This window comes from Lepidochelys olivacea, assembly GCF_965140295.1.
Source record: "Lepidochelys olivacea isolate rLepOli2 genome assembly, chromosome: 19".
In the NCBI taxonomy this organism is placed as follows: Eukaryota; Metazoa; Chordata; order Testudines; family Cheloniidae; genus Lepidochelys; species Lepidochelys olivacea.
Genome location: NC_140429.1, coordinates 8,544,235 through 8,560,802, shown reverse-complemented (window position 1 = coordinate 8,560,802; position 16,568 = coordinate 8,544,235). Strand labels below are relative to the sequence as shown.

At 45.5% G+C, this 16,568-nt stretch overlaps 1 protein-coding gene across 4 annotated transcripts in view; it reads right to left on the bottom strand.

Moving 5' to 3' along the window:
• The window catches only part of NCMAP (non-compact myelin associated protein), a 50,592-nt gene that overhangs the window by 4,920 nt on the left and 29,104 nt on the right, over window positions 1-16,568 (bottom strand). For 3 of the 4 annotated variants that reach the window (XM_084609736.1, XM_084609738.1, XM_084609739.1), the window contains exons 2-3: window positions 2,597-2,692; window positions 923-1,007 (exon numbers count right to left, since the gene is read on the bottom strand). In XM_084609736.1, coding sequence (XP_084465862.1) covers window positions 923-1,007; window positions 2,597-2,692 — 181 coding nt within the window. Of the gene's footprint in view, window positions 1-922; window positions 1,008-2,596; window positions 2,693-2,890; window positions 3,080-16,568 lie in introns of those variants that run through there. The other variant, XM_084609737.1, reaches the window with a different exon arrangement.

Here is a 16,568-nt window from a genome sequence, read left to right as displayed (position 1 = left end):
CATCTGTATCCTCCACTGAGACAAAAGGCAGCAGGCTTCTGTCACCAGAGGTACAAAAAGACAACTGAAGACACAAACTCCTTCAGGATTCATGAAGATGACCTGGTTCAATTAAGTTGCCTCATCTGGAAGAAGCAGGTAACCAGAGGGCAGCATATGCCAGAAAATGGTAGACAAAGCCTGGAGCTGGCATGCAAAAAGCCTCTGCCAGACTTGCATTCATTTACACTTTTTGTATCTTGGAAAGCAACAATGTAAAAACTGACAAATCCACTTGGACTCTCCTGCTTGGAGCAAAATGAAACTGACCTGATTTATTGTCAGTTTCAGTTTGCTGCTGTGCTACACAGAGCACATGGAGCAGGAAGGCCAGGAAGGGCCAGCAATCAGGATGAGAGGGAAAGGAAATGGAACTAGGAAGTAGGACGACGGGGAAGTTACATTTCTGTTTCTTGTAGAGTCTTTCATGAAAACTGCATCTAAAACAGTTTATACAGACTTAAATACAGCAGAATAGCAGAAGGAAAGAGAGAGACATCAAGAGGCATATGCAAAAGGAATTTAAAATGTTTTGTTCTGAAGTTTGAGATATCAGAAAGTGTGGCTGAGACATGAAGATACAGGAGGTGCAGAGGAGAAGGCAGAACAGCAAGGAAACCAGTGCTAGCGGAGTGGAAAGAACAGAAAAAGACAAGATCCTCAAGGTAGCAAGAGAGAATGGTTATGATGTCTGAAATTTCAAATGAACAATCAGGAATGTGTACTGTAGTTTTAGTCCTTGGAATTTTGGCAATTAAGTCCTTGAAATGGCCTGTGAGATAATACAGCGTAGACCTGAGAAATTCTAAGCACGTGGCAGTGATTTTGGTTTATCTTGTCTAACCTGAGCTACATAAAAGAAATTAGGAACAAAGCCATGTACCTGTTATACATTTTCAACATGAGCAGAACCGCTGTGAATATAATAATCACTCCAACTACGATGGCAGCTACGATTGCTCCGGAACCTACGAGTGAGGGGAAAAAAAGACTGAGTATATTTTGTTTAAATAGCTTGTATTGTATTGTTCCAACAAGACTTTGCCCGGTTAATTTAAGTTGCATGCTTAAAGAGAAAAAGATTTCCAAAACTTGTTTTCATTTTTATTTTTAATTCAGGAAAAATGGTGGTATGAGGTGCAAACTCTGCAGGCAAAGGCTTAACTCCAAACGTTGTGGCACTGAATTAGGGCTTAAGAACTAGAGAGTAAAACTGACTAGAAATAAAACAAACTGACTGGTCTGTTTTCCTCATCCTTGCTGAAGGAAATAAAATACGTAAACAAACCCATTGAGAGACAGTCTGGTCCAGTGTGTGGGGATTCAGGAGACCTGTGGCTCTGCCCAACTAGTTATATGACCTTGGGCAAGTCACTTCCCTTCTCTGTGCCTCTGTGTTCCCTTCCACCCTCTCTTTCATTTGTAAACTTTTTGGGGCAGGAACTCTACCTTAGGTCTGGTCTATGCTGGGGGGGGAGGGGAGAGGAGGAGAATCGATTTAAGTTACTCAACTTCAGCTACGTGAATAATGTAGCGGAAGTCGACGTACTTAGATCTACTTACCGCAGTGTCTTCACTGCAGTAGGTCGACTGCTGTCGCTCCCCCCATCGACTCCGCCTAGGCTTCTCACTCCAGTGGAGTACCAGAGTTGACGGGAGAGCACTCAGCAGTCGATTTATCACGTCTTCACTACCTTCGCTCCGGAGGGAAGCGTAGACACGCCCTTAGTGTGGGTACGTCTACACTGCAGCTGGGAGTGTGCTTCCCAGCTTGGGCAGATGGACACACGATAGCTAAAAGTGGCAGTGTAGCCGAGCATAGCGTGAGTAGTGGCTGAAGCTAACCACCCGGGTCCAAGGTGGGTTTGTACTCAGGCGGCTAACCCAAGCTGCCACCTGTGCTATCCCTGGCTACTCTACTATTTTTAGCACTTTCTGGGGCAGAGCTAGTGCTCCCAGCTGCAGTGTAGACACACCCCAAGAATCTGTGTGATGCCCAGCACAATGAGGTTATGATCTCTGCAGGGCAGAAAGTTAAGCGCATACCTAAGTCTTTGGAGGATCGGGCTCTACGTATCGTAAGTTATTCATTATAATCTTCCTACCAGAGGGCAGATGACTAGACTTTGTGCCTGGGCTAGTAAATTCTGCAAGACTAGCAAATGATGTCGAATAAATTAGATTTAATAAAAACAATTAATAAAAAAATAAGTTATAAGTAACAGAAGACTTTTTTCCTTATTTCAAGTAGCCAGTGTCTAATAGCTGAAAGCATCAAAACACACATCAAAAATCTAGTACAATTGCATTTAAACAGGACCTTCAAGACGCACACTTTTTTAAAACAAGCTCACTGAAATCCATTTTATTCTATTTAATGTTGATTATCTTTAGGAGGATGAATTTTCAAAGGGTGATGTGGCAGTTTTATATAAGTCCCTTGTTTAACAATGTTTGTACATGGGAATGTTTTCGGACATCTTTTCAAAATCTTCCCCAGACACATGGCGTTTAAAATGCAACTCAAATATATCCATTGTCACAATATTTTTCTTACTCTGATAAAGAATTTCTTCTTGAGACTTTGTGGTCACATTTGTTGGAGACAAGGTATTATTGCCCAGTGGTGCAGCTGTCGTCATCTTGATTCCAGCTAGACAAAGAAAGAAGAATGATTTTAAAAAAACAAACACACACACACTGAAATTGCTACTGTCAGCACTCATTTGAGATAACTGGACAATTATCCATCAGATATTTGGGTCTTAACCAAGAGCCAGATTGTAATCACCTTACACCATGAATAGTTCTATTGAAATGAATGAACCAATTGCAGAGTAAAGTACTGTACCATGCATGGAATTTTGGCCCCACTCCTGCCATGGGGAGTCATGGGCACCAGTGAAGTCCATGGCAAGATTTCACCCAGTGTGAGTAAGGATACTCTTCGAACCCCAAGTAAGCTATTCACCTTAAAATGTACAGTGCTCAGCACTGCTGACACACGGAATAAAGTAAGCAAATTCCATGCATGCCAAAGGTGCAATTTTACCATTCCACAGAACTGAGTTTCAGAGGAGAAACATTGGCATAAATTGGAAACAAGCGGCAACAGGCAACCAAACTACAAAGACAGTGAGTCTCGAAGTCCACGTTGCAGTTTGGCCTAGAACTCCTGATAATTGGAATAGCAAAAGAATCAGGCCATAACCTTGGCACAGTGACAATTCTGACCTTGAAAGTGGAAAACACAGGAGGGTTCTCTATTATCATGAACAATTGTATTCTGCAGTACTTGTCCAAATCACTACCGCTTGAAATAGTGATACTGCAATCTTTAGGACTTTGTTTTGCATATAAAGGGAGAACAACTGGAAAAGAATAGAAGATTCTCATATATGCCATACACAGTATTACATTCCTCATTGATTTGCACCAATGACTGGGAGACTCAGGGCACGTCTACACTATGGAGCAAAGTCGACCTAAGTTACGCAACTCCAGCTACATGAATAACGTAGCTGGAGTTGACATATCTTAGGTTGACTTATTGTAGTGTCTACACCGCGCTGGGTCAATGGGAGAAACTCTCCCATCGACTTACCTTATGGTTCTCGTTCCAGTGGGGTACCGGAGTCGACGGGAGAGCAACTGGCGGTTGATTTAGCGGGTCTTCACTAAAACTGCTAAATCGACCCCCAGTGGATCGATCGCCACATGTCGATCCCCCAGTTAGTGGAGACGAGCCCTCAGTCAGGAGTACTAAATTTTGTGATTCAGTAAACGAACAAAGAGGCTATTTTAAAAAGGCTACTGCATCCGCAAATGTACTTTGACAATTGTGTCAATTTTGATTATTTGTGATAAATCTCTGTAGTAAACATTCCATAATGTCAATGAAGCCTTAGGAGATTTCGCCCCACTAAATCTTTGCTGACAAGTGAGGTAAAGCGAGATTTGTGAGAATGATTAGGTTTGGGGTTGGCAAACAGGAGAATGCATGAGATTCTACAGCATGTATCTATGATAATAAGTAAAATACTTTGCACTCTCTCTCTTTTAGAGTTTTCCGAGGGGAGGGGGAAGAAAAAAACCTTTATGCCAAAGGAAGATTTAAATCATCAAATTACTTTCTTCATCCTAGGTGGAAAAAAACCCATGACTGTAATTAAATCACATTGCAGTCAATTATGATCCCACAGATGGCACATCCCACAACAGAGCCACAATGGCAAAGTGAAATGAGGTACGCAATCCAGCCCACCCTTACTAATGCATCTGAAGTGGGACAGGACATGTGTGTGACTGGATCGATTGTGGGAGTTTGGTTTGCTTCTTCTTTCTACTTCATGTGGTAGCATTCTCAGGGAAAACATATAGCCTGTACATGTTAATGTAGGAAACGCTTTATAGCCCTGTCAGCGTTCTGTGTGTTACTAGTAACCTTAGCCATTAAAATAATCCTTCAACAGTGGAAGGATCCGAACACCACTTCATAGAGACCACAAAATCTATTTCAACTCTTTGATTTAAAGATATAATGCCCTCCAACCTATCACGATTAAATCATTCCTCAGTGCTTGATGCTTGGGCTGAATCTTGTCTATACTGATCAGGAGTGTGCCTTACTCGTTTTCTTACACTCCACTGAGATATTGTACACTTTATGGGCAAGTTCTTGGTATCTGTTTGCTTTGTGTCATGTAAAATTAAAGCTAACCCAGAGCCCAATATAGGGCTTTTTTAAATGGAGAGAAACCAACTGGTGAGATGGGGAAAATGATAAGTTGCACAGCTTTACCACACACTCAACCAGCCAGCTAACAAGTAAAGACAAATGCTAATCTAGGACTATCTTGGCCACTGAGGCTCCTTGAAGATCTCTCTCTCCCCTTCCCACACTATCCTCGAAAAGCTTTGCGGAAGCAGAATCTACCAAAGAAAGAAACTGCAAACACCAGGTGCAGTTTCTGGGAAGAGAAGCGAGGTCATGACTGGAATCGCCTTTGCTGGGGCTGGGTTCCATCTCTCAGGAAAAAACTGGGACATAATTGAGTCTCCACCCATGAGGCCAGGAGTTAACTCACATTTTTGCCTTGACAACAATCCTTTATACTGCTACAGCACCTTTCATCTGTGGGGCTTGATCGCATCATTGCAAAACCATAGATCCACTTCTGCCCCCTTCCTTACCTCCTGAAAGCAGAGGTCAGGTTTGCCATCGTTAACAGAGTAGGAGGCTGTACAGCCTGCTGCGTTTGTGGTCAACTGTGGCATCATGCGGAACGCAAATCCCTGAACCTGGGTCTTGGCAGGAGCTCTTCCTGCCACTGAAGGAAGAGGAATGAAAAGGGCAATGGTAAAAGGGGCTGGGCAGCAGGCTTAGAGAGACCGTCAACACGTGGTCATTGTTCTGTGGGTGCATGGAGAACATACTGAACTGACACAGTATTCGGTCGACAAGTTGTCACTGGGTGCCAGGAGCTAGGGAGCTTACGATCACCATGGGAACCTACGGGGCATGTATGCTCCCCAGCACACAGCTGACTGTGGTTCTCCTAGTCTGCTATCCCAGCGATGCACTGGGCCACGAGAAGGCAATGAAGCACAACGGCAGTACCCTGGATTGTGTATATAGACCTGGCGGACAAGGGCTGCTGTTGTCATCTATGATAGAAATAGGTATCAATCATTTCCTGCAAATAGACGATCATGCCTTTGATGGATAACTTTTTATGTATGCCATGTTTTGAGAGGGGTGGGGGATGGAGATTTGTATTAATACTGCATTGAGCTGGCATCCATGTGTGTGTTACATCCCTTTCTGCTTAATGGAATCAGAATGGTTAAACTTTATAGCATATGCCCTATACTGCTAGCAGCTAATAGCTATTCTCCTTTAGTAGTTAAATAATGAGAATCTGGACCAAGATTATGAAACCTGGAGCCTAGAGTTAGGCTCCTAAGTAAATGATCTTTAAAAGTATGGAGCACCAGGCTCAACGGGAGCTGCTGGATTCTCAGACATTTTGAAAATTAGGCCACTTGAGAGCCTAAATAGAGATTTAGGAGCCTAACTTTAGGCACGTAAGGTGAAATCCTGGCCCCAATAAAGTTCATGGCAAAACTCCCAGTGACTGCGACGGGGCCAGAATGTCACTCTGATTTTTGAGAACCTTGGCCTTTGGCTGGTGGAGCCGGAGGATCTGAGTTCTGTCCTTATTAAGTACTAATTGGCTAGTCTGTGCACCACAGTGAGAGCTCATAGTTATGGATTTGTTACAATAGTAAAGAATTCTATTAATAGTTTTTTTAATAAACTGAGAATGGGAATTCAGAAAGTTACTGGCAGAGGGGAAGCCGGCGGCTGCTTTTTCCAATGTTTGCCCCAGCGCGAAAAGTTAGAATCGCAAGGTTGTTTCAATCAAATGGTTCAACTCTCTTTGGTCCAAAAAAAAAAAAAAAAAAAAAATGAAAATAACTCTGTCCCAGAATCCATAACTGGGTCATTCTGCTCTGACTGAATGGTTCCTTTGTGTAACCAAGGCCAAGTTACTTTTGTAACATGATGATTTAGTCTGGTCATAGATCTTTTCACCCTGAAAGAAGGATTTTGGATCAAAAGCTCCCCCAGTCCTTGTCCATGGAGTTTTGCAGAGAATTTGCAACTCTTCTGCTAAAACCTGACAGCTCAGTGTCACAAAGATAGCGTAAATTCTCCACAAAGCTGCATTTGTCATCACCCACTGCCCCCCATTTCCATTTCAATTAAAGCTGTTGCTTAGCACTATGTGCCTGTTTAATGAGAAACCTGCACAAGGCATCTCAGGCATTTGCTTTGCTCTCATTTCAGGATGAAAGCCCTCAGAGCATGGTGGGAGTCAGGCATTACAGCTGGGGGGAAGCTGAGCAAATATTTCCTTAAGGGCCCGACTCAGGAAAAGTCATGCCCAGCTTTCACCAACTAGCAGACTGTTCATGACTACAGAAACACACGTTTCAGGGCCTTCGGAGTGCAGACCGGATGGGTAATTTTCTTGGACGGTGTGCCAAGAAATGCCAAACAATCGCCCATGAGAGAGGGTTGGACATTTCGAAGGATTGGTAACAGGATCTTGCATCTGTCAGTTCTTGGTCACTAGTTCAAATCCATACCAGTAATTTACCAACTGGCCACTCAATCTGCCTAGGGTAAATAGAGGGCTGCTGGTGTACAGGCATTTATGGGGCCAAATTCATCTGTGATCTAAGTGAGTGAAACGCCATTGTGGACAATGGGATTGTGCTTGTTTAGAGCAGGGATGAATTTTATCTACGGGCCACAGCTGGCTTTCAAACAATCATACCAAGGACTCCGTGTGAAAATAAAGTTATGTCATAACTTCGTTTCCATATTGCTACCATAAACCTGCTGAACATACAGGTTGTAAATCCTGTTGGAGAGGTACAGTATTCTGAGCACAGGAGTGGGAGCGAGCAACTCTGGGGGGCTAATTCCGGTCTGCTGAGTGTCTTGGAGAAGCCTCTCTGCTTAGTTTCCCAGCTGTGAAACAGGGAAGAGTTCTACTGAGTTGCACAATTGGGTGTCATCCATCCAGTCCCAACTTCTGGCAGTCAGAGGTTTAGGGACACTCAGAGCATATGGCTGTATCCCTGACCATCTTGGCTAATAGCTATTGATTTCTAGCCACTTAATCTCTAGACCACACTGGCCCATAATATATGATCTAAACACCACTGAATTTAACGGGAATCTTTCCCTCGACTTTAGGTCCTAATCCAAAGCTCACTGATTTGTCTATAAAGTGCTTTGAAGATGAATAGCACTGGGTAGATGCTATGTAACAGGCGTTCTATGGTTTGCACTATTATCAACATTCATTTTAAATGCTCTCTTCACTACACACACAAGACTGTACCTCATTTTGTACATGCACACACCTGTCTGGGTTCCTGAGTGCTGCTAATTATGTGTAATTCTACAGATAAAAAGGGACCACAGATTGTCAAAATATTTCCAGATATTCATTAGGTGGATGCAAACATAACCAGCAGAGTGAAGCCCCTGGAACGTTTCCATTTAACTCACCTTTGTAGACACAGTACATCGGTTGTTTTGGCAACTGACTGCAATCTATCCATTTATAAAACCTTCCCTGTTCCCCTCAGCCCCAGCATTGCAAGCTGAACGGACATGCTCATCTACCAGAGCTTCAGGGTTGGAGCTAACCAGCCAAACAGCTAGTGCTACTTCGTGAAACACCTGGTGAGGACAGAAGAGGGCGGTGGGGAAATATATAGGGTTTGTTTGCATGCTTCCATAAGAGCTTAAGTTCGAGAGCTGACTTCCTGCTATGGAAAGGCAGGTGCTGCTTAGAGAGAGATGCAGACTTCAGCACTTAGCAACCCAGGAAAAGGGTGTCATGATGTCAGACACTAACAGTGGAAAGGTTCAAGAGTGCCTGTTGGCTCCAGTCCCTATTTAAAACGCTGTGCTATAGCCAGACATTCAGCTGGATATCAAAGTAGCCATTTTATCTGTATTACCTGCAAAAATATTTATACTTTGTAGCAGCTGCGGTCTGGGGATCTCAAAGCACAATGGGTTAATCTTTCCAGCTCCACTGCGTGCTTGTTAATAACCTCATCTAACATGTGGGGAAACCTGAAGCTGAGAATTAGTGACCTCAGTTGTGCTGCTGGTCACAGGGTTGAGAAGAACATGAGAAGTGCTGACTTCCGGATTTGCTACTCGGGAGCTTCCCCCTGCTCCCACTAATATCAATGGGGCAAGATCAAGCACTTAAGAATGGCCATACTGCATCAGACCAATGGTCCACCTGGCCCAGTATCCTGTCTCTGATAGTAACTGGCGCCAGATGCTTCAGAAGGAGTGAACAGAACAGGGTTATTTATCGAGTGAGCTACCCGCTGTCATCCAGTCGCTGCTTCTGGCAGTCAGGACACCCAGAGCATGGGGCTGCGTCCCTGACCATCTTGGCTAACAGCTATTGATTTCTAGCCACTTAATCTCTAGACCACACTGGCCTGTAATATGTGATGAAAGAAAACCACTGAAAGCATTAGACCAAGCTAAACAGTAGTCTGTGTGACTGTGTTAATAAAGAAAACTGGATCAATGGCCATGTCACAGCTGGTAGGAAGGCAAACATTCTCCATAACTTTCAATCAGATTTAGGCTCCTACGTGTCTAAATCACTTCTGAGAATGGGATTTGGCTCCTTTACATGGGTACTTTCCACATTATAATCAGAGCTGTTGAAGCAGTGCAGTCTAGGAAGCAACACTTTTAATGTGATTGAACTGAAATCATTTATAGCTGCACCCCTGCAAGAGCAAAGGGGGCTCCAGGAAGCTAAAGATGGGGGGGGGTGTCTCCCTCACCCCATTGATCAGTAAGCAGGGAGCATTAGTCACAATGCATACAGGCTAAGATTTGCAAAGGAGCCTAGGAGAGTTATGCACTCAAATCAATTAGAGGTTGGTGTTTTTCATTTCCATAGGCCCACTGAAAGCCCCAGCCCCACACGTTCAGTCAATCCTGGCTGTTGGGCGGCCAATGAGAAATGAGTTCAGCGAGTCTCAGTCCAATTCCCTATAGAAAGGTGCCCACGTCACAAATTCACCGCCACGCTTGACCCTCCACCAGAAAGGCCAAGGACTCAACTGGCTGTAGAAACCAAACTACCCTCTCCCCTCTAGGTCAGGGCTGGGGCTGGAAGTGTTTGGTGGATAACCAGGCTTTTGTCTCCGTCAACCCACTACCTTTCAGAAGCAGCCGCATTCACTGGCAGGCAGCGCTGACGTTCAGCATTATTGCCTAAGGAGCTCTCCCCTGGGTTACAGGTTTTATCCTCTTAGAGGGAATCGATCAGGTGTTCGTGGCAAGATCCAACAACGTAGAGGGGGGAAAAGAGGTTTCTAAAAAACATCACAAAATCCATTTTTTTCCCCCATAAACCGATAGGCCATCTAACTGCCCGTTCAATCCTGCACCACCACCCCCCCGAACAATTTACAACAACAAAACCCGCCATAACAGCTGGGCCCGCTGCCCAAGTTTTAAGGCAAAATAAAAACACGATGTGCTTCAGTGAAGTAATGCACCTGAATTTACCTTGGGAGGATCTCCGGAGAGAAGAGGAAAAAATAAAAATAAAAAAAAAAAATCGAGGCTCAGATTAGCCTGCAGGAGCGATTGCATAAGTGTGGCTTCAGGCAAACAATACAACTATGTATTAAGTGTTTGCCCTGATGTCAGACCAGCGCCTTTACATGAGCATTTGTGTCTCTCAGGCTCTGGCATGAAGCCCTCCAGGTTTAGCCTTGTTAAACACACATTAAGGAGCACTTCATTTCCTTGCTGAGGCAGAGTGATAATCACATTAAACTACAGGTGGTTTCTGCATCCAGCAACAGCAGTGGCATTAAAAAAAACAAACAAACAAAAAACCAAAACCCACCTGTACAGCCTGAGGACAAGAGCCAGCAAAGCACTGAAAGTCCTCAGCTCCTATTTGATCAATCATCCTGCAGCCTCTGACCCAAGTTCTGCTGTACGAGCCCACAGCCAGGGCCTGACTATCCCCTTTCTTGGTTTAAATCGTTATTATGGATGGGATTTTCAAAAGGAGCCCAGCACGCAAATTTCATGGAGAGTTGGGCCCCCAATTCCCTTAGGTTCTCTTGAAAATCCCAGTCCTCAGTAGTAATATTTGAACATCTGAAGTAGCTGAGGGCGCGCCTTTGAAATCCATCTGGTGCTTTTCTAATGCCCACCTCACCATAATTGCTAGACACAACAGCAGTGGTTCTCAAACTTTTATATTCATGGACCACTTGAAAATTGCTGAGGGTCTCGGCGGACCACTTAATGATCTTTCCAAATGTTGTTTGTACCGTTAGCCAACTACTGTAAAGGGCTTTGGATAAAACCCGTAATAATAAACAATGTTTTTTTGTTCTACAGATAAAAGCACACAACTCCTATTTTAATATCAGTAGTCTAATCTTTCTAATGTGATGGATGTGCCCTCTCTCCTCCGCCGCGGCAGCCCCCGAGCTGGGGCTGGGAGGGAGGGGGTCTCTCACCCGCCACAGAGCTGGGGCTGGGATAGAGGGCCATCTCTCCCCAGCAGCCGCAACCCTGGAGCTGGGGAAAGTCACCTCTTTCTCTGGCTGCCGCAGCCCTGTGCATCCCAAATTCCCCCCACCCCTCCTCTCACCCCACTGCCCCTTCCCAACTACCCCCTATTCCCCCCAAGGCCACCACCTCACCTTGTGAGGTGCATCTTCTCCAGGGTCCATGCCCCTAATTAGTGGAGCCATGCCTCCGTGGCTCCATTAATTAGGTGGGTGGCCCTTCATTTTCTCATGTGTGGCCACCCAGGCGCGCACCTTAGAGGGAAACTATCCGCGGACCACCTGGGTGGAGCTCGCAGACCACAGTTTGGGAACCACTGCACCACCGATATCGTTGAGAGAGACATCTATTCCATCTGATCACGCACCAAGCTCTTGCTGCTCTTCATGTAGAGCTACTTTCTAGGGAGATCAAATCGGGCAGGTTGCCCTCTAGAGGGTTACCTAAGAGAAAAGGAGTGATGGTAAAAGACAAAGGAATAGGGGTGGGAGCAGGGGTGTTTTGACACAGAGACTGAAGTGCTGCCGAGGAAGCCACTCTAGTCTCCCTCTCACACCAGATCCACAGCATAAAGGGCCTGATCCAAAGAAATCAGCTGCATTCTGGGATGGGCAATTCCCAGGAGGATGTATGGTAGATGGAGGTTGTCACGGGAAAGGCCCAGTTTGGCATCATGCACCCAGTCTGCAGAGGTGCTCAGTGCCCTCAACTCTCCTTGGAATCTACGGGAACCTCACTGTTAAAAAAAAAAAAAAAATCATCAGGCCACAGGTTGTCTAAAGCTGGGCTCCCAAAACGAGGATGCATCCAAAAGAAGAGGCCACTTCTGAAAACTTGGGCTCAGTTGACTTGCCCAAGGCCATTGACGGAGTCAATGTCACAACCAGGATTGGAACGCAGGATTCCCAGTTCCCTGCGTCTGTCTAAAGCACTGAACCACACACTCTGCCCCTTCCTCCCTGTGTGAATACATGCTCTTTATTCTTAACCTATACGATAGTAGCACCTGGAAGGCCCAGCTGAGATCAGGGCCCCATTGCGCCAGGCTCTGTACGTACATACAGTAAGAGACAGTCCCTGCCTTGAGTTAACAAGCTAAATAGACGAGACAGAAAGGGTGGGAGAATGGAAACATCATCCCCATTTGACAGGTGGGAACCGAGGCAGAGCTGCCTGGCTGCACCTCCGCCAGCAACAGCAAGGACGGGGAGCTGCTTGCGGAGACGGGGAGCCACCCGGGGTGCTAGAAATAGGTGAAGAAGAAAGAGGTTCTTTCTAGCTGTTGGCACTGCAGGTCCCTGTAATGAAATGGGTCCCTACACAATTATCCACTGTCCCATGTTGGTAGGCTAGGTAGAACAGGGCCATCTCAGCGGGCGCACCAGGAAGCACCGAACCTGATGGGAGCCTAATTCCAGACACACAGGGTTAGAACCCCCATGGTCTCATCCCTTCAGCCACGCTCCTCACCTCCTGCATCTGACCTGTGGGCAGGCCAAGACCCTGCCTCCTCCTCAGCCCCTTTTGTGCCCAAAGAGGCCCAGCAAGGCCCTACTGTCAGCAGAGCATGGAGCGTGCGAAAGCGGAGCAGGAACTGCATCATGGAAGGATGGTTTTGGTGAAGGTGCTTGGTGGTCCCTTGGAGACCAGGTTTCTATTCTTGGCTCTGCCTCTGATTTCCTGTGTGACCTTGGGCGAGGCCTTCATTCCTCAGCCATCACACAGGGATGATGATAAGCCATTTGCAGTAATGGGGGCCATAAAGAAATATCTGGAAAGAAAATGAAAGTCTAAAAAGAGATTCAAAGGGTGGGGAAGGAGAATTTCTGGTACCCTTCCCCCACACACAACTGATCATCCATGCAGGGCCCAGGTGCAATCTGGCCCGTAGTTTTTATTAGTGAACTGCTACTGGTGTATAGATCACAGAACTTTGATCTTCTGTAGACCCTGTAAAAAAGAAGTCGTAATTCAAAAGCATTTCCTCCATATTTAATAAATGTATAAACTGTTTCTACTAATTGCAAGCCCAATAAAATGCAGCAGGGGTACCTTTTACTTCCTATGATGCTTTGATGCCAACCAAACCCATGCACAGATATAGCAGGCTTTAATCTATGGCTCTACCTACCTACATATCCACCCAACAATTTACAACACACGGGATACATTTCTGAGTGCCATCAACTTCAGCTGAAGTTAGTTAGCCCAGTCCTGGAAGGTCCTAAGTATCTTGAACTCGCACTGCAGTCAATGGCTGTTGAGGGCCCTCAGAAGCTCAGAGCAGCTGCTCAGCACCTTGCAGGATCAGGGCTTCATTCTCTTTCCAAACATCTCCCTCGGTACTTGTACGGAACTCAGTAACATAGTATTTGAGTTCATCATAAACAACGAATTTAGCCTCATGCAACCTTTGGGAGGTCTCCCTATACTAGCTGAGGCAGCGAGGTACATTAAAAAACACTGAAGTGAGTTGAATTTATTATTATTATCATTAGCTAGCTAACTAGGTGACTGGAAAATGATGTGCACTATTTTATGGCTTGAATGACTGAATTACATAACCCCCCCACCAATGCCCGTCACTAAGTCCGGTAATTTTGTCAAGTGTCCGTCGCGCAACGTGGTGGTGCTGACCCCTGGCTGGAAACTGAACCCAGATCTCCTGAGTTCGAGATCACCCTACAAAGTTCACACCGCTCAAATAAATATTCCTGCTGGGCCAAAGTGAGACTTCCACTGCCGAGATCAACTGTTCAAGGTGTCCATTGAGGCTGAGCTCAAATGCTTCGTGCTCAAAGATGATTGGGGAGGGGACCCTAACCTAAACTCCCAGTGAAAGTTAAAGCCAAGGCAGCATCCAAAGAAGAAAATCTACGCAGCTCAACAGCTCAATGTATGTTTGGCAACCTTATGGCGATACAGTAAGACAGGGCAGTAAACATTGACCAGAAACGGTGTGCTCGAAGGGTGGCATTGCCAGAAGGTTGAGTTACTTCATTGTTTCAGCCTAAAAATGATTCCTTTTTAAAAAAATACCTAGATCCCTGAATCTACCCCAAACTGCTTTTTAAACAAAACTGCCCATTTACATGGAATGCCTGAATGATGGATCAGACATCAGCAGAGACCTGGGAACAATTATACAGTGTATTCCTGAAAGGAATGTTAGAGGGTTTCCTTTATTGTCAACACTTTTTAATTAAAAGGCCCCTTTACAACAGTGCCTCGCTTGTCCACCCGCACTGTACATTTTTAAATTATGACTGGACACATGAGAAGCATTACACCAAGCACCCATCAACAGCAATTCAGACTTGGCAAATGAGACTTAGGTAGTTTCTAATGTAAAAAGCCTTATCCGAATCATAGGGGGAAATGCAACAGAGAATTTAGCCTTTTTATAGCAAAAGGGTTCTTTGCTCTCCCCAGAACATGGAGGGAACATCTACAGTAGGGTTATCCTGGAGAATCCAGCTAGTCTTTAATTAAAGGTGATGCCATGGGACGAAACCTCGAAGAATACATCCAATCAAAACTGGCGACCCTAATCTGCACAGAGCAGGTGGTATAATTTCCCACGGTACCTCGCTAGCATGCTAAAAATGAAATGTAGCCGTGGCAGCCTCAGAGGAAGGAGGGGCTAGCCACCCAAGTACAAACCTAGTGTCTTGAACAGGATGGTACCTGGGGTGGCTAGCTCCTCCCACCCCTTACGCTGCCGTGGCTACATTTATTTTTCGCATACCAGCTCAATCAAAGGAAGCCCTGCAACGTCTCCTTGAGCTGGAGTTGACACTTTCCAGCTCCAGCGTAGGTGCCCCCAAAGGAAGGAGTTCAAGTTCTAAGGGAAACGATGTACAGATTGCACACACAACCACTCCCAGCACGTCAGCAATTTTATACGAATAGTAACTTCATCAGAGGTTCTCAAAATGCTTTAATTAAGCCCCACTGAGATGTAGACAACTATCCCCCGATTTCACACAGTGGGGAGGGTGGAGAGCCTAAGTCACTTGCTGATGGCTATTCAACAAGGTGGTGGCCTAGAACCCAGATGTCCTGACTCTAGGTCTTCCTCTACCCACCAGATCATGCTCCCACAGTGGGATCCTCGATGTGCGAGGCAGGCCTCCTCCGTGGTGAGGACGTCAGTGCCATTGACTTCAGGCTTTGGTCTCTAAAGAGGAGAGAATACAGACGTATGGCTTGAAGTTTCTTCCTTGTGCCAAATGAAAGAGCCAAGGGATTTCTCGCTGAGCGTGTGAATTCACTTTTCACGGACAATGTTCTTGCTCCGAGACAGATTATTGTGAGCCTGTTGTTCATAGTAACAAGTCCCCACAGAAAAATCAGCCCTGTGTGTTTCCATCAGAGCTAGGACCAGGCACGATGTGTGGATTTGGATCTAAAGCTGAGCAGCCCCAGAGCTTCGATCCAGTCTGTTGGCCTCAGCTCAAAAGCCCCTGCATGAGAAACGCTTTTTGTCTGTTTTCATTCCTGCCGTGCTGGAGGAAGGGTGTGTGTTCACGGCGGCGTCAGGAGACGTGTTAGAGACGCTTGCAGAAGGCCGGGAGGTGATTTTTCTTGGTAACCTAGATAAATATTTTTTTTCTAAACTTTATTCAGGGCACTGGATTTTCTGGCTGCGCAAACATAAGAATCTCTTTGACTTCCTTCATATCGCTCCTGGAGCTCAGAGGAGCTCCTTCAATAGTTAATTCAGCAACCAGAAGTTTGATTTAATTCCCATCATCTTTATGAGTGAGCAGATCTATGAAATGCAGGGGGCCTAGTCAGCAAAGATCAGATTGGGACGTGGCAGCGGGGGCTCTGTCGTTAATAAAAAACGAGCCAAAGTTTTACTTCCACTACCTGTTACCACAAATTTTGTGAATCAAGGCTCCAATCCTGCAAAAACTTAGGCACATGCTTAACTTTGAGCTTGGGAGCTGTCCCACTGACTTCAGTGGAATCACTCAATCACTTGGGCCTGATCCAAAGCCCATGGAAGGCAATGGAGAGACTCCAAATGTGTTAAAAGAAAAGGAGGACTCGTGGCACCTTAGAGACTAACAAATTTATTTGAGCATAAGCTTTTGTGAGCTACAGCTCACTCTATCAAGCATTCTTACAACTACAATACCCACCTGCTGAAGTGAAGAAACAGACTGACAGAGACAAAAGAGTACCCAGAAGTTACCTACGACAAGACAGGCCCAACAAAGAAATAACAGAACGCCACTAGCCATCACCTTCAGCCCCCAACTAAAACCTCTCCAATGCATCATCAAGGATCTACAACCTATCCAGAAGGACGACCCATCACTCTCACAGATCTTGGGAGACAGGCCAGTCCTTGCTT